Below are 27,179 nucleotides of genomic sequence, written 5' to 3' on the forward strand. Positions count from 1 at the left end.
ATAGCCAGTGGCTTCCTCCCAGGCTAATATATCGTGTTATATATTACTGCAGTCACACGAATATACCTTCTTTACAGCCTGGTGCAGTCAACTCCATTTCTGCCTATATGTCGTCATGCAATTCTTGAAAGTAAGAACTGAGAGCCAGGTATGGTGGCACACGCCTTTAATCCCAGCACTTGGGAGGCAGAGGTAGGTGGATCTGTGAGTTCAAAGCCCACCTGGCCCGGTCTGTATAGTGAGTTCCAGGTCAGCTGGGGCTACAGGGAGACCCGGTCTCAAAAAGAGAAAAAAAAAATTTTTTTTTAAAGTAGGAACTGAGTCTTTCATAGCCCCATGTTTTTTGCATGTCATAAGGGCTTAGTGTTGTTGTTGAAGAATTACCAGTCAGTAAAAAATAAGTTAGGCTTTTGCAGCTCTTGCCTGAACCCACTAGCCCACTTCTACCCTTTCCTTTCTTAATGAGGTATCTGTTTCTAGTCCATGCCTAGCTTAAAAGTCATGACTTTCTTTCCATCTCCTCCTGGCAGCTGCCAGAATTCTCACTTAACCTGTACTGTGTTTTTCTCTTAAACTCTAATAACATTGTCCTTGAGCTTAAAAAAAAAAAAATCAACTGGGCTGGGAAAATAACTCTGATAGAGCCCTTGCCTAGCATGGACGAGGCCCTGGACTTGGTCTCCACTACCAGAGGGAAATCTTTTTGATACTACTGACCCACAGATGGTTAAGATAGCCGGGCATGGTGACACAAGTCTGTCACACCAGCACTTACGAAGAGGGGCCAGGAGGCTGAGAAGTTCAGAGTCATCCTCTGCCACATGGCAAGTACAAGGCGTGGGCTTGATTCCAAAAATTGGTTAAGATAGGGTCAGCAAGATGTCTTATCGGGTAAGGGCGCCTGCTTCAAAGTCTGGCAACCTGAATTCATTCCCCAGGACCCACATGGTGAGGAGAGAACCACGTCCTGCAAATTGTCCTCTGACCTCCATATGTGCACCTTGGCAAGCACACACATACACATACAATAAATAAATAAATGCCATTTGAAAAAATTAAATGGTTTTTGTTAACAAATTTTGTTATTTATTTTTACTATAATAATTTTTAATTTAAAATTAGTTATTATCACAAATAATGCTTAGCTAAATAAAATCCAGGATCAAATCTGAAAGGGATTTGGGGGATTAGCCAGACCTTGACTTGGAAGCTTGAAGAAAGAGCAAGGTTTTTCAGCCTTGACCCTCTTACTGCTTGGCTAGGTCCTTCTTTGTTGCGGGAGGCTGTCAGGTCATCATGGGTGTTTAGCAGCAACCCTGGTCTCTACACTCTAAGTATGAGGAGCACCCCTACCCCAGTGCAAAGACTAGAAGTATCTCCAGACCTTGCTAGCTGTCCCCTGGAGGTGGGAGTAAAATTGTTCCCAGTTCAGACCCACCAAGACAGGCAAAGAAAGCACCATACTGCAGTCTGGCAGGGAAATGCTGGGAGCAACTTGTGAGTCCTGAATGGGCATGTTTAAGGGCTCAGTTCTCTAGCCCTCAGGTCACCCATGCTTGTCTTTCAGTGGCTAGTGGGTGGTGGTTGGCTCCATCTATTTCATTTAAAGACCATGTGTGAACAAGTAGTTCCCAATTACCTTCTAGGGCAAGCATGTACAGAGTAGGCGATCAATAAATGCTTCTTTAGATGCAATTACCTACTGCCCTCCCACCCACAGCATCTAAAAATTATACCTAGACAAGCAGACAAATGAATCAGAGGCTACTTCATGGCCTTGGCTATCCAGTGCTGTTTAGAAGCCAAGCCTCCAAAGCTAGTCTGTTGCATTCTTATGGAACTGGACTCTGTTCCTGCTACTACAAATCCTGGTAATTGCTTACATTCATTAGCATTTCATAGATTACAGAGCACCTCAAGTAGGTGTGAGTTGCCTTGATCCCCACAACAATCAGGGCAGGAACACTTACTCCCACTCTGCACATGAAGGAAAAGTTGGAAAAGCTTGGGTCTCATGTCTTGTGAGCAGTAAGGCAAGGTCTCTGGCTCCTCCAACCCTGAGTCTAGTTAGCCTTTCAGTAAGAATCCAGAACAGCAGAGTCCTGCAGTGCCATCCACATCTCTAATCTGCAGGATATACAGCCCAACAGGGCATGTGTCCGGGTCTTGACCTGCCCCCACCCCGCCCGCAGTAACTGTTTGTACAGTCCTGATGGGAAAGTCTGTACAGTGGAAGAGGCATGGTTAGCTCCCAGGTTGGGCACGGGGATCAAAGCCTGGCCCCAGCATACCAGACCATACACATTCTGAAAGCACTGATGGGCTAGCCACCCTACGGAAAAAGGAAGAAGCACAGATCCCGTTCCCATCAGCTCTCTGGACATCATGGCAGTGGCCACAGTCTCTAATCCCCAGCGACAAGCTGTGGCTAGACTTGAAGAGGAACGGAAGGAAGGAAAGCCAAAATCCTTTGACTCTGAGAGTCTGTCAGGCATTAGAAGTCTATAATTTCATGCCTTAGGAAATTCTTTGATGGCTACAGCATTCTAGTGTGGACAAGTCTGGGTGTGAGTAATGCTTAATGGGAGTCACGTGGGTATTGCCACACAGGTGGGGAAGTTAGTGATTATTCATAGCAAATGAGGATTTTTCTCAGTTCTGGCAATTTTCCTAGTGAAGGCTTGCCCACTGGTACAACTTGGCCCCTTTTTAATGGAATGGTTTTGCATGGCTTTGCCTTGACTGAACAAGCCAAGCTAAACCTCATTGTCTAGGCATCCTAGAATCCAGTTTTCACTAAAGATCTGCTGGATAAGATGATTATTGTGTTAACAGGGGTGGGTGGAAGGAGGATGAAGACCCTGATCTCAAGTGCCTTGACACTACCAGGCAGGTGTGCAGCACATTCTTAAATGGCCTTCTAGACACTGGGTCTAAGAGTAAAACAAGGGAGAAAAAAATATCACAATGGTCAACTTTTTTCCTCCACCTCAAAAAAAGACTCATAATCAAGTTGGAAAATCCCTTTTCTCCATCCTCCTGTCTCAGGCGATCTGGTTAATGTCTGCTAAAGGCCCTGGGGCTGGACTGCCTGTTGTGCAATAGCCAGAGGAGAGGAAGCATGGTGTGTGGACTTCAAGCCTGAAGTCCAAGACTTGGCTTCTCACAGTGTGTAACTTGGTAAAGTCTCTTTTTTCCTCTGAGCCTTAGTTTCTCAAAAAACTAAATAAGAGTGATGATACAGGGAGTTGATTAGGTATGACTCCTTCAGAGAGCAGTTCTGAGAATCAAGTACTGGACATGAGTGTTTCATAAACCACCACCGAAGACAGGACAAAAGGAAGAGAAGTCAGAGCTGTATTCCAGTTCTTTAATAAGTGCTTTCTGTGTGACCACTTCATTGACTAGAGTGGTGTGTGTAAGAATGGCCCCAGTGTGTGTGGGAAGGTCTTATTTTCAGAAAAATTTTGAGGCAGGGACAGAAGATTAAGGCTCCAATCTACAAACTACTAACTTGCCTGTGATTTAGACAAATAACTACCTCTCTGGGTCTCAGTTTCTCAACCATAAAATAAGGATAATAATACCTCCCTCATTTCCTCCATTTGGAAAATAGGAATGTAATAGTTGCCCTGCTTTCTTCCTTTGAAATTGAAGATGGTATTAATAGCCAGTGTACTTTCCTTGGCAGTGAAATTAGTAGGTTGTTTTCATTCACTTGCCTCTAATGGACATTCAGCATTTTATAGGATTTGGAAGTTCCAAAGAAAAATGCAAGAAATGAGGCCAGACTGCTGCTGGTATGTGGTTTAGTGGCAGAGCTCTTGTCTAGTATATAGAAAGCCCTGGGTTCAAGCCCCTGCAACATAGACACACACACACACATGCACAAATTATATATATCAAGCTCTGGGTTTGATCCCCAGTGCCACACATCCGTACAAAAATCCATATATCAGTTAGGCTTGATGGTACATATATGTAATCCTGGTACTTAGGGGGTCTGAGACAGGAGGGTCATGAATTTGAGGTTCACCTATTACTTTTGCGTAAGTGTAATCTTTCTTCCCACTCCAGAGCATAACTCTGCTGCAAAGAAAGATCCTCCGTCTGCACTAGTTCCGGAGGAACTCTGGAGGAAACGTTCTCGGGTCCTGGTTTTCTAGGCAATGACTTCCTACAGTCAGAGACAGGATTCCTTTCTGATCCTGAGCACCCTATTTAACTAGCTGGTTCCACATTAAGTTTTTATCTCTTAAATTTTAATTTAACTAAAATTAAGATGGGGTAGGCAGGGAGAGCCCAGTTTTTATAAAATGAGGATTCTTTCCCAATGTTAATCTGCAATGACTCCCTACCAGCTCCCTGGAGAGTCAGGGAACCTCTAAGAAACGATTTGGCCACAGATGCCTCAAAGGTCAGCCTGTGCTGTATATCTCATCTTCAAAAAGCTCCTGTGACTTAGAGTAAGGGAACTAGTGTGCATGTCTGAAGACATCATGGCAGCCACAGGAATGCTTCCCACTCCTGACTGATCTCTATTGCTGAACTTGCTTTCCAAGAACCCTTAGTGGAACATAGACTCTTCATTCCTAAGAAAGTCAGTTCTTTTCACTGACATTCCAGAGTCCCCATTGCAACAGCCCCTTCAGGCTCTGAGAAATACCTGGCCATTCTTCCTTCCTGTTCACTACCTTAAGACCAAAGTCAACCCTTGTTTTTCTCCTGGTATTGATTGTTTTTCTAACCCCTGGAACTGGTTTTATAACCCTAGTTCCATTGCTCTTTTCTTGGCTGGCTTTGACATGCCCTGTAGATCACTCTTTTGGTAATTTCCTGACAGTCCAGGAATTTACTGTCCTCTTTCAGCAACTCTGTCTCCAGGTCTCTCATTTCCCAGCGCTTGGTGTCTTCCAGGGGATCCAGCACATTTAGTTTGGGCGGGTGAACAATCTTTTTTTCTTTTTGAGATAGGATCTTACACTGTAGTCCAAACCCAGACTGACCCAAGATTTAAGGCAATCCTCCTGCCTCAATTGCCTGAGTGATGGGATTATAAGTGTGAACCACCATGCCTTGCCTGAACAATCATTGGACAAGGTGAAAGTGTCCTCTCGGTTTTAGAATATTAAGTGTCTTTTAGTCTCTACTAAGTAAGCAGGTCATAGACAGTACAAGTCTCTTGATCCTATCAAAGGACTTCACATAGGCATTTAAAAAGGAGGAGGAGGAAGAGGAGGAGGAGAAATGAAGGAAGAAAAGCCTATAGGAACTTGTGCCACTCCGAGCCCCTTTGTCCTCTCTTAGACTTATTTACATCATGAGCTTAATATTGAGGGATTATTTCATCTCTTAGTTTTGTTTCTAGTAGCGCTGTTGTTTGGGATAGACAGCTTGCATTAAAAGAAGAAATTTTGAGATAGAAATGTGCTTCCTTTTCATCTGTTTCTAGCTTGGCCCTCATGTCCTCTGTTTTTCATTTTTTGTGGGGTTTTTTGTTTTTTTAGAGGGGAGGGGGTCAGGGGGTTGTTGTTTTGAGACAGGGAGTCATTTGTAGCCCTGGAGCCCTGGCTGGCCTGCAACTCAAAATATAGGCCAGTTTCATCTTAAACTCACGGATATCTACCTGGACCCTCTGTTTTGTTTTGTTTGTTGTTTTCTTTTTCTTCCTTTCTTTCTTTTTTTCTTTTTCTTGCTTTTTTTAAATTTTTTTGAGACAGGGTCTCCCTGCTGCCCCAGCTGGCCTGGAACGCCATATGTAGACCAGTATGGCCTTGAACTCACAGAGATCCATCTGGCTCTGCTTCCCGAGTGCTGGGATCAAAGGTGTGTACCACTATGCCTGGCTTTATTTTGTTTGTTTGTTTTTTTAATTTTTGAATCTTTCTGTGTTTCCCGGTTTGGCCTCAAACTCACCATTCTGCCTTAGTGTCTCTAGGGTGTCACACATTTTTTTCAGTTTGAGAAGTCACAGCATATTTTGCACCTGCGAGGAATAGAGCATTAGAATGTGAGTATTCTTCTCGTCCCCTTTAACTACAATAACTGTATACCTGACCCTAGGTTACAAATTGAATTTTGGGTGTTTGGCATATGCTGGTCTACATGATGAGTTCCAGAGTAGCTAGAACTACACTGTGAGACCTTGTCTCAAAAGAAAATGAAAAAAATGAATTTTGTTTGGAAATGAATGTTTCAAAATTGAATTAAGGTTGAGTTCTGGCTCAATCTGAAAGTCAGTTTTGGAAAGTGGAACACAGAGCTTTCTATCTCACTGGTTCCAAACTACCAAAGAGAGGTAGTGAGAATTTGAATGCCCCAGGGATCATTCTCTAGCCCACTGGCCTCAGGGCAAACACTCAGGCTTTGCATAGCCACCTGGATCTAGCCAATCTCTGCTCTCCACCTCCGGCATCGTGGTGAGCCAGGCAGGGTATGGAGAGGGAACTTTCAAAGCACCTGCCCAGTGGACCTCTTTTCCGACTTCAACCTAGAAATGAATAAGAAACTTAGGAAGATGACGGTCAAGAGCTGTCCCTACTCTCTTCCTCCCCTGCCCAGTGCACACAATCCAGGAATCCCCTTTCTGTGCTTGCTGCTGGCCTCTCAGAGGAATCTAGCCCTCAGTAAGCAAAAATGGATTAGTGAAGAGAGCACTGGATTAAGCATCAGGAGATTGATTTAAAGATTCAGTTTTACCCATCAGTAGCTGAGGAATTTGGAGAAAGCCACTTAACCCCACCATGCCTTAGCCTCTTTGTTAGCAAGGTAGAGAGAAAAATATCTGTCCTTTCTCCTCTTCCTGAATTCTAAAAGGTAACTATGAGAGTTATATGACATCACGGAGGGGAAAGGCCTCTGGAACATAGTACTGAGGCTTTGCACCTACCGCACTCTCACAAACCATGTCTAAGCAAATGGGACTGTTTTTATAGGTTTGTTTCATGTTCCCCATCAAGGGTGGGGCTGTCTGTCTAGGGTAGAAACCAGCCTCCAGAAGGTGTGATCTCTATTCATAGGTGTTTTGTTTTGTCTTAAGATGGGGTCTCACTATGTAGCTCAGGTTAGCCTTGATATCATGATCCTTCTGCCTCAGCTTCCCAAATGCTGGGATTGCAGATGTGTGTCAGTATACTCAGTCCATATCACAGGTCTTCAGACCACCCAATCATGGTATGTGGCCACAATCTGTCCAAAAGAATTTGCCATTTGGCTCAACTAGAAATGGCAAAACTGGAAACATGGGCTCTGAGACCCTTGTCACCTTGGCTAAAACATGTGCCTCCCAGCTAGACTCTTCTGAAACTCAGTATTTGCTCCATCATTACTACCATTCGGCCTTACGCAACTCATTGGGCTTCTCAGAGACTCATTTCTTCCTCTGTAAAATGTGAGCAATGCTATCTTGGCTTCATAGGATTGTTCTGAGTTGTAAATTAGACTTGTAAAGTGCCTGACCAAGTTCCTGGTGAATATGTGGTCAGTTCTCTGCTCTTTACCCTACTCTAGGAGGAACTACTGCTGGACATACCTGCCTGGAGATCTTTTCGCCATCTCAGAGGCATTTTAGAAGTAGACCAGAGATGAGCTCTCCCTTCAAATGCCAGTCCTGCCAATTATCCTGACGTCACTGTGCTCCCTCCTCACTTACCCCTGTTGCCTCATGCAGGGAACATCATCGGCTCTGGAATCTTTGTCTCACCAAAGGGTGTCCTGGAGAACGCTGGCTCTGTGGGCCTTGCCCTCATCGTCTGGATTGTGACAGGTGTCATTACAGCTGTGGGAGCCCTCTGCTATGCTGAGCTGGGGGTCACCATCCCTAAATCCGGAGGTGATTACTCCTATGTCAAAGATATCTTTGGAGGATTGGCTGGGTAAGCAAACCTGTGGAGACCTGAGTGGTCTGGTCTAACAGGGATGTCCGACCTTTTGACATTCCGATATGATGTCATCTAAAAATGTTGTGTCACACTCATAGCTGTCCTGGGGTGCATGAGGCTGATGAACTTCAGGCAGGACATCACTGGTTGAGGAAAAGGAGACTGATGGGACAGAAAGGTCAGACTGAAGGAGGCCAAGGCCAGGGGTTTCTAGTCTCCAGTGTGTCAAAGCTCCTGAGAGCATTGGATGAACCAAGTTACAATTTTAATCTCTACATTCAACCTCACGGTTGAATGAATGAAAACAGATAGAAGTAGATGACAACACTGACCATAGACTAGGGAAAGCAGTCACAAAAACGAAGCCCTTTCACCTTGACAAATGAGATTGACTGCATCCCCTCTTCCTCTATTACCAAAGAAAATGGCTTCCCTCTGGAATCAAGCCCTGCTCTTGAACTTTCTTAGCTTCTCTGGCCCCGCTAGGATCTCATCCATCACCAAAGGGCCAAAAGGTGTGGCAGGAGCTTCCCGGGAAAACTTCCTGGCAGTTAATAGACACACCCTTAGCATGTCCTCGCTGTCAGAATTCTGATGCTGCATCTTTAATGTTTCCACCCTTGATGCCGAGGGCCAGACTTACAGAGAAGAGATGATGAAAGGAGAGAGGAGAGAAGAATGCCAAGCTTCAATGCTAACTTATCTCTTCCTTGTTAAATCATGTCATCGCCAACACAGAGACCAAATGTCTCATTTGGGGTGGAGGTGGGAGCAGGGATCTTCCGCATCTCTGGAAACAAGAGGGGAATCACCTTCAGCCCCTATGCCCTCCCCCCTTGCCTGGATTTTCTATTGATGACGCTGACGCCCTGCCATGGTCAATGAGTGTCCATCCCTGCTCTTCTTTCAGGTTCCTGAGGCTGTGGATTGCTGTGCTGGTGATCTACCCCACCAATCAAGCTGTCATCGCCCTTACCTTCTCCAACTACGTATTGCAGCCACTCTTTCCCACCTGCTTCCCCCCAGAGTCTGGCCTTCGACTCCTGGCTGCCATCTGCTTATGTAAGTGTCATTGGACCTCGCTTTCACTACAGCCTCTTTCAGGCTTCCTGGTGACCTTCATGCCTCTGAATCTCCTTTTCCTCCTCCTTTCCCCCACCCTCTACTTTCCATTTCTATGAGTGTGTTTTGAATGAATGTGGTCCACATACATTTATCTAGTATTAAGTAGGAAGTCAAGGTTGGTACATGTCTGTAATCCCAGCACTTGAGAGACAGAGGAAAGAGGATCTCCAGCTGGAGGTCAGCCTGGGCTGCAGAGCTAGTGAAAGCCTATCATGAACAAAAACTTAACAACAAACAAGAAAAAAATCTAGCTCCATGGAGACACAGCAATCTTCAGTGCCTGAGTTCTTTACATGAAGCAGTCTCAACTCACAACAAATCCACGAGGTAAGGGGGGCCACTATTAACATTTTCTAGAACAGATCAGGAGACCACCAGCCAGACAAGTGACTTGCCCGAGGAGGCAGACCCTACGTAGAGTCCAGGGCTCCTGATTCCTTCGCTTTCTGGCTAACCTCTCCAGCTGCTGATAGGAAGACTGTTGTGGTCTGTGGCAGGTGGTCTGCAGCTGGCTCAACCTCAGGTTGCCAGCTCACACTATTCTTAAACTGTGCCGAAGGAGAGTTTGCTTATTCCTTGTCCCTGATCTGAATGAGTTTTTTTTAAGTGGAGGAAAAGCCTTATAGACAGCGCCTGTGGTTAGGGTTTAATCGGCTGCAGTGAAAACTCACAGACTAGGAAGATGCCTGTGAGCTGGTCCTTAAGACAGAAGCAATTTCTAGAAAGTCTCAGCACCAATCTCTGATAGCAACGATCTCCACAGTCTGGGTTATTCCACATCTTTACTTGAACACTAACTTCTCAAGGAACTGCCTGGATTCGTTCAGAGGCTATGTTTAAAGAGATCGCTCAGCTGTGCCTGCCTGCCTTCCCACACCTTCTGACACACTAGCCTTAGCTCAGTACAGGGATCATCCTTGCTGCTCCTTTCCAGGTCCTGCTCTGTCCTTCTGTCATGCTGATGAGATAGCAGGGAGGACCCCACCGCTCCCAGCACAGGCATCTGAGACCTAAAGGTGCTTCTTAGCAAGAGTACCCTATTTGGGAGTGGAGGCCAGCCCTGAGGTAGACCCCATATCTAGGCAAGGTAAAATGTGAGCCCAGAACCCTTGTCTAGGGGCTTTTCCACAAGTTTGGTAAGGCCTGCTCATAGACCTCGAGGCAGAGGAGTGTGAGCCCCAGAATCATGGTTCCAGAGCCTGCATCTCTTACTGCACACATTCTGATGGCTTGGCCTAGTTTCCACCTGCCTCACTGTGAGATAGGTCTGTAAATCATAACTCTGTGTTCCTCAGGAGGGTGAGGCTGTTAGGAGCGCAGGCCAGAAGGAACGGTACTCCCTCAGCTCTGCACCTAGTACCCAGGCATGTCAACCAAAAGGGGGAGTTGGAATACCATGTTACTGGGGTCACTTTGGTCCTGGCTTCTTAGTTGGATCTAGAGCTGGGGGAAGGGAGGAAGGAGCGTGTGGGAATACAGGAAAAGTCGCTGTTTCTGCATCAGATGAGCTAACGAGGGGAGGAAGAGGGAAGCACATGAGTGCTGGTGGCTGCTGTTTTGGTGTCTTTTGCACACAGGCAACTTCCTCTTTCCTGCTGATGTGCTGAAGTGTCTCCAACAAGAGGGCTCCCCTTACCCCTTACTGGACATCAAGAGCTCTGAGGCTGTGTGCTCCCTCCCCTAGGAGAGGAGCCAGGCCACAGTGTACAGTTCTCTGAACACCCAAACCTGCCAAGGGTTTGACCCTTTGCACAAAGCCCTGGAGTAGTATAGCCCATGGGCCTCTCCTTGGGACAAACAGTTGCAATCCTTCTGGAGATAAGAGAAGCTTGTCTGTAGGCAGTTTCAGAGTGTACACTGGTTGCACAGAGCATACCCACCCACACCTACCCTTCCCCTGGATACTGACCAAGCCCAGAAGAATCTTAGAAACTGCTGTCCCCCTTTCCTGCTGTCAAAGATCCGATAAAGTCTGTGTGGCTTGCCCTCTGCCTCTCACATGAAACTGTAAGTGACCGTCTTCAGCCGAACAGTAGTCAATCTTGTCCTCTGAAGACAGGAATTTGTCAGTGTCCTTGAGATAGGTGTCTAGATATCTCTCTACCTGTATAAACAGAAAACTCTTAAACTAAACTTATTTCCCTACTTCCTTTAGGAGATGGAGGACAGGTCTCAGTTGCCTTGATTCTATGTACACCAGTTCCATTTCTGATTTGTTGAATAGCATTTTGGTTTTTTGTTCGTTTGGTTGGTTTTTATTTATAACTTTTATTTTTATGTATATGAATGTATTGCCTGCATGTGGTAAGTGCACTGTGTTGTAGTAATGCCCGCTGAGGTCAGAAGAGAGTGCTGAATTCCCCTGGAACTGGAATCATGGATGGCTGTCAGTAGCCATGTGGGTGCTCGGAATCGAACTCGGGTCTCTGCAAGAGCTGCCAGTGCTCTTAACTGCTGAGCGTCTCTCCAGCTGCCAGCATTTTCTTTTCGAAGTCTCACTATATAGCCCAGGCTGACTTCAAACTTGTAGCTATCCTCCTTCCTGCCTCAGCCTCCGTGGTGCTAGAGTAACAAGTGTGTGCTACCACATCTTCCTAGTAATCTTTTAAACCCACTTCTAGGACTCGAGAGCTGGCTCAGCAGTCAAGAGCACTTGCTCTTGCAGAGGATCCAGGTTTGGTTGGATCCCAGCACCCATATGACTGACAACTGTCTGAAACTCCAGTTTCAGGGACTCCAGTACCCTCTCTGGCCTCCTTAGACACCAGGTGTACATGTTGTTAACATACATACATGCAGGCAAAACACACACATAAAGTAAAAAATAAATCTTTTTAAATTAAAACCCATGGGCCGGGCCTGGTGGAGCACGCCTGTAGTCCCAGCACTTGGGAGGCAGAGGCAGGTGGATCTCTGTGAGTTCAAGGCCAGCCTGGTCTACATAGTGAGTTCCAGGACAGCTGGGGCTACAGGGAGACCCTGTCTCAAAAAAACCGAAAAAAAAAAAAAATTAAAATCCTCATTGACAGCCTTCCCCTTAAACTATTTCTCAAGACATCCAGTGAAACAGAAGCCAGGCTGTTGAAAATGCTCTGCCGAAGCCATCTTTCACAGGATTGGCATCCTTGGGGCAAGGGAGCTTTTTGAGACGAGGTCTTGCTATGTAATCCCGGCTGGCCTCAAAGCCCTGAACCTGTGGCTTTTCTCCTGTCCTTGGTTCCAAGTGCTGAGATCACAGGCATGAAACACCATGCCTAATTAACACTGCTTTTCTTGAGATAGGAGTTTATCTTGTAACCTAGCTGCCCTTGAATTAATAGCTTAGGCTAGACTTGAACTCGTTAGTCTCCTGCCTCAGCTTCCTGAAGACTGAGATCACCTGGTGGCCTGTGCCACCGTACCCTGCTATTGCAACATCTTTTATTCCAGCACTCCTCCTTCCCCCTCCATCCACCCCTACCATCATCCAGCCTACGTAGTAGGTACCAGGTAAGCCAGCTGCATAAAATAATTACAGTGCTCCTGAGAGCTGGAACCAGGAGCCACCTGGCTTGGGGGAAGCCACAGCGAGCTTGGATATGGTGGGAAGCTATTTACATAGGAAACTGCTTTTCCACTGTCCTGTCTCATTTTGGCATGAGGTGGGTTAGATCTACTGAGCAATGAGAGGTTTGCAGAAGGGCCACCCTCTGTGGAGAGGTCACTGCTGTGTAATGCAGGGCTCTGGAGGACAGGGCACAGACCCCAGCAAGGAGAGTGGGTGTGGCAAAGCCGGGGGCTAGGGTTTGCTGTGAGAAGGAGAGGGTGGTTTTGGAAGCTAACAGAAGAGAAATGAAGTTGGGACAGATGGTGGGGGTGGAAAGGCAGAAAGGACCTGCTGTAACTGGCTTGACTGCCTGGAGCCTGGAGGGGGTAGGGGAGAGGAAGAGAGAAAAAGAAGGAACTGCAGATTTGGATCTGCTTGTGCAACTGCAGCCGCTGTGAGTTATTCTATTATTTAGGTCAAAGCTGATTATTCACTGCTGAGTCAGCAGAATATCCCTGGTCACCAGGCAGTAAAAAAGAAAGCATTTTACATTTTAATTAGATGAAAAGCTTCTCTCCCTCCGGTCTCCAGAGCAAGCATATTATGGAGAGGAAGGAGTTAGGAGAGGAGAATGGGAGGTGTTGAACTTGGTTCTCATGCCTGCTTTTGTGATTCATTTGTTTCTCCTTCCTTTTCATTATCTCTTAATGGTTATAATCTCCATATAGAACAATTAAGTAACATATAAAAAAGTCCAGGGTGAAAGCCGCCCTCATCTTTGCCCTCACCCTGCCCATGCCCAGGGCGAGGGGTCCTGAGTGGACAGCTCTTCTTATACACTCACTAATGCACAGATGTGGGTGTGCAGACATGGGTACTGGCCCCTACAGTTCGTCCTTTGTCATGTAGTCCCATCTTCTGGCTATTATATGACTTTCTAGAGTTAAACAAAATTACAATTATTTAATTTAAAGATCTATGTTCAAGTTTGCTTTCAATTGCTGTGATAAACTCTGACCAATACCAACTTAGGTAGGAAAGGGTTTATTTGGCTTACATCTCCCAGGTCACAGTTCATCAGGGAGCCCAAGGTAGGAACTCAGGGCAGGAACCTGGTGAAGCACAGGCCACAGAGGAACGCTTCTTACTGACTTGCTCCCCTGGCCCATGCTCAGCCTGCTTTCTTATACAATACAGAACAACCCACCCAGGGGTGGCACCACCTACAATGGGCTGGGCCCTCCGACATCACTCAACAATCAAGATACGGCCACAGGCCAATCCAATGGAGGAAATTCCCCAATTGAGGATCCCTCTACCCAGACAACTAAAGAGATATATATATATATATAAAACATATATAAAAAATACAGTATATATATAGTGTATATATATATATATATATATAGACATTGCCAGGCTGGGCTGGGACTTGTGATCTCAAGTGATCTTCCTGCCTCAAGCCTCCCAAATATCTGGGAATACAGGTACATACTCCAAGTCCAGCTTAAAGATCTCAACTAAGGTTCATTTTTCTTCTAGAATCAGGCGACAATGCAGAATAAAACAGGATGAGTATTTTAGGGTCTGTAGAGAAGACTCAGCAGTGAAAAGCTCTTGCTGCTCTTCCAGAGGATTGGAATTTGATTCCCTGCACCCATATCAGGCAGCTTACAACCACACACATACACATAAATTAACTATTTTTAATCTGGAAAAATAAAAGTATTCCAATGGCCCAAGTAAATGAGGTTGGATTTATAAACAAAAGGGCTTGAAGAAAGCAGAAACAAAAAACAAAAAAGCAAATCAGTAATTTCTTTTTTGAGATAGGGTCTCAGTATGCAGCCCTGACTGGCCTGGAACTTGATATGTTACCAGGCTGACTTGGAACTCACAGAGATCTGTGTCTTGAGTGCTGGGATCAAAGGCATGTACCACCATGCCCAGTCACAGATCAGTAATTTCTAAGCTTTCCTTATAAAGTACAGAGGCTGGAATGATGGCTCAGCAGTGAAGAGCCTTGGCTGCTCTTGTAGAGGACCCGGATTCTATTCCCAGCACCCACATGGCAGCTAACAACCATCCATAACTCCAGTTCCAAGGGATCCAATGCCCTCTTCTGACCTCTGCAGGTATTGCACGGCCTGGGTATACTCATACACATGCAGGCAAAATACTCATACACATAAAATAAAAATGATAAAGTATTTTATAAAGTAAGAAGAGGGAGACAGTAACAGGAAAGTAATTGATTGACTAACATCACGTGGCCCCATTTTGGGGGAGTGTATAGGGTTAGAGAAGAGGGACTTTCATTATCATACTGATTGAATTTGACATGTTTGGAAATTGTCGTTGTTCCCTCTCTAATCCTGAGTCTCAGAAGATCAGATAAAGTTTACTGACGACTTGTAGCATGAGTGATTTCATTTTGATTTTTAGCCTGGTGTTTTAGGGCCCAGTTAGGGCCAGGCAAAACACAGCCTACTGTAACTTTCATTTAACAGTTGTTATGGAGAAAGTGGATTCCATGATGCAGAGCGGACGCCCTTTCACAATCTCTTATCTATATGCCTTGGTAAGGGGTGGGAGGTATGCTGGGCATACCCCCTGTATTACACATGCTAGGCAAGTTCTCTACCACTGAGCCATACCCCCAACCCTTCTCAATGCATCATGCTTCCAACCTTTTGGCTTCTGTCTCTCCTCTTGGAGACTGGGGTACATTTCAGATAGTCCCTGACCCCCTCCCTTTCTTTGGGGACTAAAGTCACCATCCTGCATGTTAAGTACAATGTTTCTACTCAAATATCCTTCTTGTAGATCTTGTTCTAAAGAAATTCCTTCTCCTTCCTCGGCCTAAGGAGAAAGGAGCACCCTGCATTGCATTTCACAAGGGAAAAAGACCCATTATCTTGTTTTTCTTTCTGTAGAGATTCCTAAGAGGCTACTTTTCCAGGGCTTTGGATTTCTTATCTTTCCTTGAGCTATTTGGAAGGGAAAGAACTTCATGTATTTCTTCTAACCCTGGGTTACTCTCAGTTCCTCTGCAGAAGGCTCCAACAGCCTGGAGCAGGATGCTGTCTGTTGTTTTGCAAGTCTCCTGCAATTAATCCCGTGAGAGTTCAATTGTCTTTCCTAGCATCTAAATCCCTTGATCTTAGTCCATCTTCCCATGAGCCTTCATATTCTCTAGCCCTGAACTTATCATCCCCAAACATTACACATTGCCTCACACACCCAGGTGGCCGTTCCATCTTGCCTTTCCCTAGTCCCAAGAGTTCTCTGGCCAGTGAGCAGGAGGCAGAAAGCTGATTTTATTCAAAGAATGGGGAACTACTAAAGGCTCGTGAGCAGTGATTCATGATTCGCTGAGGAATAACATGTGGTTAAGTTCACATTCGGATGAAGGACAGCAAAGCTTAAAACAGGGAGAGAAATGGGCTAAGTATTTGTCTAGACTAGAAAGGTGGTGGCCTGAACAGAAATTGCTCTAATAAAGATGGTGTGCTGTCAGAAACAGGACACCTTAGGAGTGCACACAGCTGGCATGTTGACTGCTTGACCACTAAGGAGAAAGGGTCTAGTCTGCCTTGCAAATCAGAATAAAGCAGTTTTTTTTTTTTTTTTAATTATTATTTTTATTTTATGTGTGTGAGTATATTGCCTGCATGTATGTGAGTGCACCCGTCGTTCAGTGCCACAGAGGTCAGAAGAGGGCTTCGGATTCCTGAAGGTTAAGGACAGAGTTAAGGACAGTTCGTAGCCACCATGTGGGTGTTAAGAATTGAACCTGGGTCCTCTGCAAGAGCAGTCAGTGCTCTTAAAGCATGTTTTAATGTAACTGTGTCCAGTACTTGGTGACAAGCAGTTAGAACGTATTCCCTCTGATTTGACCTTCCAGGTCCTTTCAGAGTTCTGGCAGGTGTGAGCAGGTTCCCGCTTAGAAGTTCCTCATGGTGGCTACCCCAGGATCCCACTAAAAAGCCTGTGGTTCAGCAATGTGATAGGCTGAAGATGTGGCTCAGTGATAGAACACTTGCCTAGCATGTTCAAGGCCCTTAGTTTGATCCCAGCATCAGGATTTTTAAAAAAGTTAATGTAACTTAGAAAGGAATGGAGATTCTTGGTAGTACTATGGAATACTAAGTACCTGTGACATACTGGTACTGGTACCGTTCTTAGTACAAGCAGACAAAAACCAATCCCCGTTCTACCAGGCTTCATGATGTGCCACTACAATCCCAATCCCAGCATTTAAGAAGCTAAGACAGGTGGACTGCCACAAATTTGAGACCAGCTAGGCTACACAGTGAGTTATAGGCCAACCTGGGCTATGGTGTGAGACTCTATGTCTAAAACGAAGCAAGACCGTTTGAAGCTAACCAAGCAGTGTCCAATATGGAGGGGCAGGTGGAATGGGTTGAGGTAGAGAAAGTGCTCTCAAGGGAAGATCTAACAAGTGACAATGTCTGGGGATGTGGTCCTTTTGAGGGGGCTATAGGTAGTATAACCACAGCGTAGGGTAAGGAAAATGTAACAGAAGTGGGGATCCCATCATGAAGGGCCTCATGGGCCATGTTGAAGAGATGAGCTTTACCCCATAGGTAGTGGGAAGGCACTGAAGGGTTTCAAAACAGAGGAATAACATCATCAGATTTGTACATCAGAAGAGTCATGCTGCAAGAGGAAAGAATGGATTGTCCGAGGGAGAAAGGTCAAAGGCAAGGAAACTGATTACATTATAGCTATGGGAATCCAGATTAGAAATGTCAGTGAGGTGACTCAGGGATGGGAGTAGAGAGAAAGAACTGTATTTGGTATTTAGGAAATAGAATTGCTGGGATTAAAAGAGGGCACATTTTGATGGGGATATGTGTGAAATAAACTAAAGGCTTCAAATCATACTTGAATGTTTTTTGTCGGTGTGGTCGGATTGGTTGCTCTGCCTTTGCCACCCTCCCCACTCTCAAAGCTGTTGTTGGGACTTGAAGAGGGCATCTACTGCACCTTTGGACTTCATGTCTATAAGGCCAGAATACATGCCAACTCTTTGGTGCCATTTTACCTCCCTGCCTAGCAGGCCTCTGGAGTGTCCCTTGTTCCTGTGGCCCTGAGAATGAGGGTATCTCCTTGTTTCTATAGTAGGGACCACTAATAGTTCAGTGCTTTATAGTTTATATGTTGTAGTAAGCAATTACATATGCCACAAGGAGCTTTGTGGAGATCATCTTCCCTAGAGATCCAGTGGTGCTAGACACTCCTGTCTACTGGTTAATGCCTCATCTGTCCTCAGGCCAGGCTGTGGCCCTCCCCTGGCCTCCTGAGAAACCAGCTTTTTAGTTTCACTATACTTCAATGCCTAGTCTGCATGGCCTCCTCCTTCTGGCTTCCAACAGTACCTCTTCTGGGCTCCAGCTCTCTTTTCACTCTTGGACGAGAGTTTTGCTATTCAAAACTCACATCCTGAAACTTGTAGAAATAAGGGGCTTGCTTTCAGGTCCCTGAAACAGGAAGTTTTCTAGTTCAGCTTCCACTAAGCAAGATACCAACTTGTTTACTTGCTTGTACAGCATAGAAGCTTGAATTCTCCTCCACCTTCTGTGGCTGATTCTCAAGGATCACTTTGTTTTCCCCAGGGGAGCCCATGTCTGTGGTTTGTGAAGTCATCTGTTAGTTGTCTGGAGAACTTTTAATGGCTAACGTGACACACCAAATTTACATCACCTACCAGAGAAATAAAATCAGCAGACTTACGGGATTATGACGAGGCCTAGCAGAACTGGAGGAAAGAAGGGACAAGGTTGGAGCATTTAACAAGTTTGAATGCAAGCTGCCCTCACAGTTGGTTGTAACTGCAACATGTGGGGAACGCTGCAGCATGATCCAGGTTTATAGACCTTGGCGAACCCTGAGTCCATGAGCCTTCCAGTCTGAAAATGTACCAGACCTCCCAGGACCCACACCCTCTCCTCCAAGACTGAATAGGACAGTCAGACAAACTCTGCTGAGCAGTGCCGACCTGACAGAAGCACCCATCCTCCTTGTTCTGTGTCATCACCAGCTCTGAGATTCAGGGAAAAGACAGGAAACGTTCAGGCCCAGGCTGTAAGAGTAATGAGTGGGATTAAGATGAGGTGCCCCCAGGTGGCCCAGCATGGCATTCCTGGCTCTCTGGGTGTCTTTTTTTCTCTTCTTTACTACCCCTTCTTTACTACCCCACCCAGCTCAGTGCCATGTTTAGCCAATGCTGCAGAAAGAACTACTCAGCTCTTGGAAAATGCTGAGCTGGGTGTTCAGGCATCTTGGCTAAACTAAGTTCTGGATGGTGATTCAGCAGAAACTGCAGGTCCAGCATCTGGCATTAGAGAGAAAAGGATAAGAGGGAAGGAAGGGGACCAGAGGAGGTGGAGCAGCAGGGTAACTTAGCTGAAAGCGTCCAGGAGAACCTCTGCCAGGCACGACCTCCAGACACACTGGCTCCCTCCTAACTGCCTCCTCCCCTGCTGCTTGTCCTTGGAGCAGAGAGGAAACACTCAGAGCACCTCTCCTTTTTTAAATTTTATTTTATGTGTATGAGTGTATTGCTTGCATGTATGTGAGTGCACCCGTGTTATGCAATGCCACGGAGCTCAGACGAGGGCTTCGGGTTCCCCTGGAACTGGAGTTAAGGTGTGCCAAGATGAAAAGGACTGCAGAAGGGAAAATATATTCTACTGTGGTAGGCAAGCTCTATTTCAAAACCAAACCCACTCCTGTATACTTTACAGAACTTCACAGGATCAAAGTGTAATTCAGCAAGAATAGGCTGCTTTGATTTGGGGGTTGCTGTTTCTTTGATGTTTTGTCTTTCAGCAATCAGGTTATTTACATCTATAACTTCCCCCCAGTCAAGTTATATCACATGTTCAACAATACCAGCATTTGTTTTAGGAAAGCAGGGTGCCTGAAGACTTTATGATGTGGCTCCTCACCTCTTATGAAAAATGTCTCGGGCGGTGGCACATGCCTGCATGACAGCACCGGGGGGCAGATGCAGAATCACGGGTTCAAGGCCAGTCTCAACCACAAAGCCAGTTTGAGGCCTGCTTGGGCTGCGCCTGACCATGTCTCAAGGGAAAAAAAAAGTTTTTGCTCTGGTGAACAGAGGAAATTCTGGATGGTCCTTGAAAGCTAACTGCCAGTCTCCAAACAGTAGCTCAGTCCGGCCTATAGCTTTCGTGGGCAGAACTGGAACCTTTATCACACCCTCGGTTATGTGCGTTAGAACTCAAAGCGCTGTTTTCTTTGCCTATCAGTGAGTGCCTTTTGGCAGGCGGCACCAGTTACCTCCTAGATCTGGAAAGGGATGCGGTTAGCCACGCCCGTTCTTTCCACAATTAGAAACACGTGCCCAGTTCCTCCGCTGAGTGGCAGAGACGGCCAAGGATCCCTGTCCAGCCTATCACTGAGCCGGGTGTGGTCACACCCCCCTCCCGCCACAGGGCCTGTGTCCCTGCTGCTGCCTAGGCGCCCGGCGAGCTGCGCAGGGACATCACCTCGCCCCCTTCTGCTGCAGCCCCAAAGCCAGGGAAGCAGGCGGGGGTTGTTGCCGGAGCACGGCAGAGAAATGCATGTCCCAGCAAAAGGTGAGACCCAGACACAAACCTTTCTGGCAGCAACCCTAAACACCCCCACCGCCCCGCGAGTGGGGTATGGCTAGTTGCGAGGGCTGAACGCCACATCCCGGCAAGGTGCTTATTTTGAAGTTCTGGAGAGGAACAGGGCGTTCCGGTTTCTGCAATGCCAAGTCACTGCTCCCTTTTCTCCGCAGCTGATTGCTCCTTGCCTTGGATCTTTCCTCTTTCCTATCCCGGCCTTCCTTCTATTCCCTTCTCTATAGCGCCTTTGCTCTCTCTTTTGTACTGTTGACCCCTTCCTTCCTCCCTCCTCCTCTCATGCTTTCTCTCTCTCTCCTTCACCTTCTGTCCTTCTGGACTTCGGTATACCTGGCACTGACTATATATAACAGGCAATCCTTGACCTTGCAGCAATCCTCCTGCCTCTGCCTCAAAAGACCAGGAGGAGAAGCCTAGTTGTGGCAATGTTAGTAAATAGTTTTTCCAAACTGCCTCTAGCCCCACTCCTGAGAAAGGTGTGAGCTAGCAAGACTAAGAAATCCAAATGTGAGGTTGGGGACTGGAGAGATGGCTCAGCAGTTTTGCAGAGGCCCTGAGTTTGATTCCCAGCACCCACATGGCAGCTAACAACCATCTGTAACCATTTCCAGTTCCAGGGGATCCAAAGCCCGCTTCTGACCTCTGCAGGCACTGTATAACACCAGAGCACTTACATGCAGGCAGTACACTCGTATACATTTTTAAAAATAAAAATAAAATAAAAAATCTAAATGAAGCCAGGCATGGTGGTACATAACTGTAACACCGAAACTCTTGAGACAGAAATGAGTTCGAGGCCAAATGGACAATGTAGTAAGACCCTATCTTTAAAAAAAAGAGAAGAAAACCTGGGATTGGTGGTGCTTGCCTTTAATCACAACACTCAGGCAGATCTCTGTGACTTTGAGGCCAGCTTGGTCAACATAGTAAGTTCCAGGTCAACGAGGGTTACATAGTGATACCTTGTATCGAGAGAGACAGAGAGACAGAGACAGAGAGAGAGAGACAGAGAGTGAGAGAAAATGACTGGGGAGACAGCTCAGTGGGTAACCGGCTTGCTGCATAAACATGAAGACAGTTCAGATCCCCACAGCACCCATGTAACACCCATGTGACAGTGCATAGCTGTGATCCCAGCACTGGGAGGCAGAGGCGGGAGGATCCAGGGGTTTGTTCAGTCTCACCAATTGCTGGGCTCCAATTTCGGTGAAAGACCTTATATCAAAAAATAAGGTGGAAAGCCATAGAAAGATACCTGATGTCAACTTCTGGCCTTCACATGTATGTATGCACCCTCACACAAATGTGCGTACTAGAAGGAGAGAAAGAAAAAAGAGGGAAGGAAGGACGGAAGGGAGAAAGGGAGGGAGGGAGGGAAGGCAACCAGCTGTGATGCTGCATAACTGTAATCCCAGCACTTGAGAGGTAAAGACAGGAGGCCCAGGAGTTCAGAGCGAGCACTACCCTGGGCTGCATGAGACCCTGTCTCAAAACATACATGTACACACAAAACTGCAAATGGAGGGTTGGGCAGGTTAACTCAGTAGTTAAGAGCACTGGCTGCTCTTGCAGAAGTCCGGGGTTCAAATTCTAGCACCCATATGGTGTCTAACAATCACCCATAACTCCAGTTCCAGGGGATCTGGCTGCCACAGGTACCAGGCATGCGTGTGGTACATGTACATATATACAAGCAAAACACTTGTACACATAAAATAAAAAATATTTTTCAAAGGACAAAAACACAAATGGAGTCCCCTAAGCTCAAAGGGAATATGAGACTGTGTATGGGATTCAAGCCACCTGGTGAGAAAGGATTTCTGAGGACTGGCCTTTCGGTCTTCTGCTTTTTCGGGGCTTGCCATGTTAGCATGTTACTTTCTGCTGCCCAGAATCCAACCTGGTTGGGGCCAGACCAGTATCTCCAGGTGACAGACTCAGTTCCAAGTGGCACTGCAGCAGCGATCATGACTACCTCCAGCAGGAGCCCGGGAGGGTATGTGAAGGGAACAGAGAGATTTGTATATAATGAAAAGAAGGCTGGGGCTTTGACTAAGAGGGCCTGGAATTGGAAGAGCCATCCCAGCCACACTTCTGCCACTAAATATCCTGGGTCTTATTTCACTCAAATATAAAAAGAGGTTCTGGGTCTCTAAGGTCATTCTGATAAAGCTAGAAATATGCATCTGGAGAACGAAATACAGACCTCAAATATCTCCAGGGTGAAATATTGTCTACAAGAGCCACAACTGACTCATTTTTCTAGTCCCTTATCCAAATGGCCCTATGCCAGTTTTCACCTGTCTGGCCAGAATAGAGAGGTTCATGGAGCAGCAGCTGGCCTGGCAGGAGTAAGATTGGCTTGGGGATCCAAACAACTTGAGAAAACATTTAACTGCCTAAGAAAGGCCCAGGATGATGCCCCTTTGATCAACAAGAAGCCAGGGTCCCACACCCCTCAGAGGCATGGGAGGCCACCTCCCTTGTGAGCTTTCTTCTGGAAGGAGAAGTAGGTCCAGTGTGCATACACACACCCTAGGCTGGGCACTGAAGGCATTCACCTGCCCTGCTTCGTAGAATTGTTTCCTGACGCAGTAAACAGTGCTCCCTGGAACAGCACAGTGACCCCACTGGAAAGCTCCCTAATATTTTCTGTGCAGACGTATCCATCCTCTGCTCAGTAAGCTTTAGCACCTACTCTGTGTGTTTCGGGCTCTCAAGAACACACTGCTTGGCATTCTGTCCATGGATGGCTTCTCCACTGGGGTTTAGCAGCAGCACCTTTCTTGAACATTCCTTCCCAGCAGGTGGAAGCACCTGGTTCTTAAGAGCTGGTTGTTTTTCCAGTTCTGGAAGCTGAGGCCCAGTTGACCATCTTGGCTTCTGGTCCAGTGCCCTAGTCTCTGTTCCATCCTGGGGCGTCTGATCCACCACTTTTAGACATATTGGGTTATAGGACCCCAAGTAGGTGATTTGTAGAGGACTATACTGAAAAAAGATGAAACAAAGTGGAAATTGAGAGAACTAGGGCTACAGGAAGAAGTGCCAGGAATACAGGAAGACATGTCAGAGGTCAAGCAAGGCATCAGTGCACAATGTGGCCTAAGTGTGATAGGACCATCGAAAACCTGCCACACCATCCCCTTTCCCAGCTGTTCAGTTTAGCTTCCAAGTGTTCTGCTAACATGTTCCTGAGCAAATCACATTCTCTCTGTCTCTCTGTCTCTGTCTCTGTCTCTGTCTCTCTCTCTCTCTCTCTCTCTCTCTGATTGAACCTGGGTCTTCGCATATGCTAGGCAAGTGCTCTGCCATGAACTATATCTGAAGCCTCTTTTTTACTTTTTATTTTGAGACAGGGTCTAACTAAGTTGCCCAGGCTGGCCTTGAACCATTTTTGTAGTCCAGGCAGACTTTGAATGTGCAATCTTTCTGCCTCAGTCTCCCAAGTAGTGGGATTACAGGCCTGTGGCACCATGCATGGCTTGCATTCTCTTTTTGAGTTTGTATCTATGAACATTTTTTAAAATTAACCATCTATGTTTGTATACAGCAATGCACCTATTACAAGATATTCTCATAGGATGAAATGGGCCATTTCCAGACACAGAGAGGGAAGGGAAGCTCAAAGAACTGGCACATCTTGGCTTCCTGATATATTGACTGAACTAGGAGGGGCACTGTGGCTACGACGTCCTCAGATTCTGAAGTCTTACATTTCGTAGAGCTGAACCTGCCAGGTTCCTCTGAGAGCCATCTGTACCTCCTCTTCCCTAGTTACAAATACCCTACCCCTTCTTGCCAGTCACTCTTTACACAAGCTACTTTGAGCTCTACTCACTAGTTCTGTCCTCAAGAGACACCCAAAGCTCACTGGGTCCTTCACTGACCAGGAACTGAGAGTGGCATGTCACAGCCTTGTCTCCGTAGGCTCTGAGACTTCCAAGGAGCCTCATGACTCCCTAATCTGTTCTTAAAACTTTCTAAATGGGGGCTGGAGAGATGGCTCAGCGGTTAAGAGCACTGACTGCTCTTGCAGAGGACCCAGGTTCAATTCCCAGCACCCACATGGCGGCTATGAACTGTCCTCAACTCCTGTTCCAGGGGAATCCAAAGCCCTCTTCTGACCTCCATGGCATTGCATGACATGGGTGCACTCACATACATGCAGGCAATACACTCATACACATAAAATAAAAATAATAAATGAAATTAAAAAAAAAAACTTTCTAAATGGCACTTGGGAGACAGAGGCAGGCAGATCTCTGTGAGTTCAAGGCCTGCCTGGTCTATATAGAGAGTTCCAGGACAGCTGGGGCTACAGGGAGACCCTGTCTCAAAAAGACCAAAAAAAAAAAACAAACTTTCTAAATGGAGATTTGTTTATACTAGCGATCATTGGTGTTTTACTTCAAAATGGCCTAAAGAGATTAATTTTAAATTGCCTCTTTTATCTATATTTTATAAAATATTGAGTTGCTCCACCCCTGCCATGCTCTTTGTCTACTCCTTCAAAAAGTATAATCCCTTAATCTCATGTGCCTTTACCGCCTACTGAGTCACCTACTGACTCAGCCTAGAGAAATCACAGAATGGGTTCTGTGAAAGTGGGCCTGGTGCCTATGACAACACAACATGGCCTCTAGCTCCAACTTGAGGAATGAACTCAAACACTGGACTCTTGAGATCGTCTCTTGGGTGCTTGTTTGTGTTTGTTTGTTCTCTCAAGCACTGGAGATTGAACCCAGGGCTTCATACATGCAAAGCAAACCATCTATCACTGAGCCCCAGCCTCTGCCTCTTGATTTTCCCTCTTGACTCCTCATGATCTTTGATTATAGCTTCTGGTTAATAAAGAGACCAATAAAACAACAGGGACAAGCCAAGCATCGGGGTACACACTTGTTTTTTGGGCAGGGAGGGGGGTTTTCTTTTTATGTGTATGAGTGTTTCATCTGCCTGCATATATGTAAGGGCACCCATGTTGTGCAATGTCCACAGAGGTCAGAAGAGGGCATCAGATGCCTTAGAAGTGGGGTTACGGATGGTTGTGAACTGCCATGTGGGTGCTGGAAACTGAGCCCAGGTCTTCTGCAAGAGCAACCAGTGCTCTTAACTCCTGGGCCATCTCCAGCCCTGAGGTACACGCTTGTAATCACAGCACTCAGGAAGTGAAGGCAGGAGGATCAGGAGTTCAAAATCATCCTCAGCTATATAGCAAGTCTGAGGCTAGCCTGGGATACATAAATCCCTCTCTCAAAAACAAAACAAAATCCCCAAAACAAACAAACCAAAAAAAAAAACAAAACAACCCAACACCAAAAACAAGGGGATAGGGGTTGGAGAGATGATTCAGCAGTTAAAAGCACTGAGTGCTCTTGCAGAGGACCCAGGTTCGATTCCCAGCACCCACGTGGTGGCTAATAGAACTCCAGTTCCAGGGGATCCAATGCCCTCTTCTGACCTCCGTGGGCATTGCATGACACAGATGCTCTTACACACATGCAGGCAATGTACTACACATAAAATAAAAATAATAATAAAAAAACAAGAGGACAAAGAACAAAGGACTCATGCCTGTGAACGTCTATCTAGGCACCCACTTGCCTTGAGTAGTTTGTAACTCCTAAGCCTTTGGGGAGGTGGGGATGTATGTGGACCTGATGTTGCCAAATATGAAGACATTTGTAGGAGATCCTGGGATTAGACGAAGAAGGGTTCTTCTTTGGTTCCTTCGCTTTGGGTTTCTTTGAAAAAGGAGGGAAGACACTGTTGAGTTCCCTGCAGTGCAGTCACCCAGGGAGGAAGAGCAGGTGGTGATTCTCTAGCTGTAGGATGCCAGCCAGAGTGGGGAAGCTAGAAGAGCTGAGATGTTGTCTTGTGGTAGGGAAGATTGACGATTACATTAGTGCACCGTGATCTCACCTTCACTAGCTTACTGATAGAGGGCCCCTCTTTCCTCCCACTGGACCCTGGGGCCCAGGTGCATGTTGCCTGATTGCTGTTTTTAGTGTTGCTATGGATTAAACCCAGAGCCTCACACATGGTAAATTTACACTCTACCCCTGAGCTACATCCCAAGCTCCACCTAGTTGCTCTTTAAAAGCTTTTCTCTTTGAGGATTTCATCCTGCATTCTACCTGATGCCTATTCATTTCGTACTGCTGCTGTGACAAATGACCACAATCTTAGGTGGCTTGAAACTACACAGCTTATCATATTACACTTTTGGAGGTCAGAAGTTCTAAACTTAAACATCAGTAAGGTTATGTGTATCAAGAAGAGCTAAGGAAAGTTGTTTACTTGCTTTTTTTACCTTCAGGGACTTCTTACATTCCTTGGCTCATGGTCCCTTCTGTCTTCAAAGTCTACAATGGTGTCTTCAAATCTCTCTCTCTCTCTCTCTCTCTCTCTCTCTCTCTCTCTCTCTCTCCCTCCCTCTCTCTCCCTCTTCTTTTTTTTAAAAAAATATTTATATAGATATATAGATTAACTTGTTGCTTATATATTTTAGAGCTGAGCCACTAGGACTAATATAGATTTTAGAACACCTTCTTTCCCCTAGATGATTACAACTGACAGGAATACAGACAAGTTACTCTGGCTACTATCGAGCTTTAAGGACAGCCAATGTTCTTGACCCCTGAGTCATCTCTCCAGCCCCCCTTCTCTTCTTCTTCCTCCTCCCCTTCTCCTCTTCCTCCTCTTCTTCCTCCTCCTCCTCCATCTTCTCCTCCACCTCCTCCTCTCTGCCCTTCCTCCCCCCCAGCTCCATCATCACATCTGTTTTGGTAGCTCTTGCCTCTCTTGTTAGGATTCTTATGATTACACTGGGTTTACTCAAATAACCCCAAATAATCTCCCCATCTCCATATTCTTAACTGAATCATATTTGCAAAGTTCCTTTTGCATATTTGCGAATCCCAAGGATTAAAATGTTGCATCTATTGGATGGCCATTACTCTGACTTCCAAAGGCTTCATGATGTCT

General features: G+C 46.1%; 1 protein-coding gene across 1 annotated transcript in view; it reads left to right on the forward strand.

Annotated features, from left to right (window-relative positions):
* The window catches only part of Slc7a8 (solute carrier family 7 member 8), a 60,339-nt gene that overhangs the window by 9,496 nt on the left and 23,664 nt on the right, over positions 1-27,179 (forward strand). The window contains exons 2-3 of the mRNA XM_008839885.3: positions 7,670-7,874; positions 8,791-8,942. Of these exons, the coding sequence (XP_008838107.1) occupies positions 7,670-7,874; positions 8,791-8,942 (357 nt within the window). The remainder of the gene's footprint in view (positions 1-7,669; positions 7,875-8,790; positions 8,943-27,179) is intronic.

This window comes from Nannospalax galili, unplaced genomic scaffold (assembly GCF_000622305.1).
Source record: "Nannospalax galili isolate Female #2095 unplaced genomic scaffold, S.galili_v1.0 scaffold1119, whole genome shotgun sequence".
Classification (NCBI taxonomy): Eukaryota; Metazoa; Chordata; class Mammalia; order Rodentia; family Spalacidae; genus Nannospalax; species Nannospalax galili.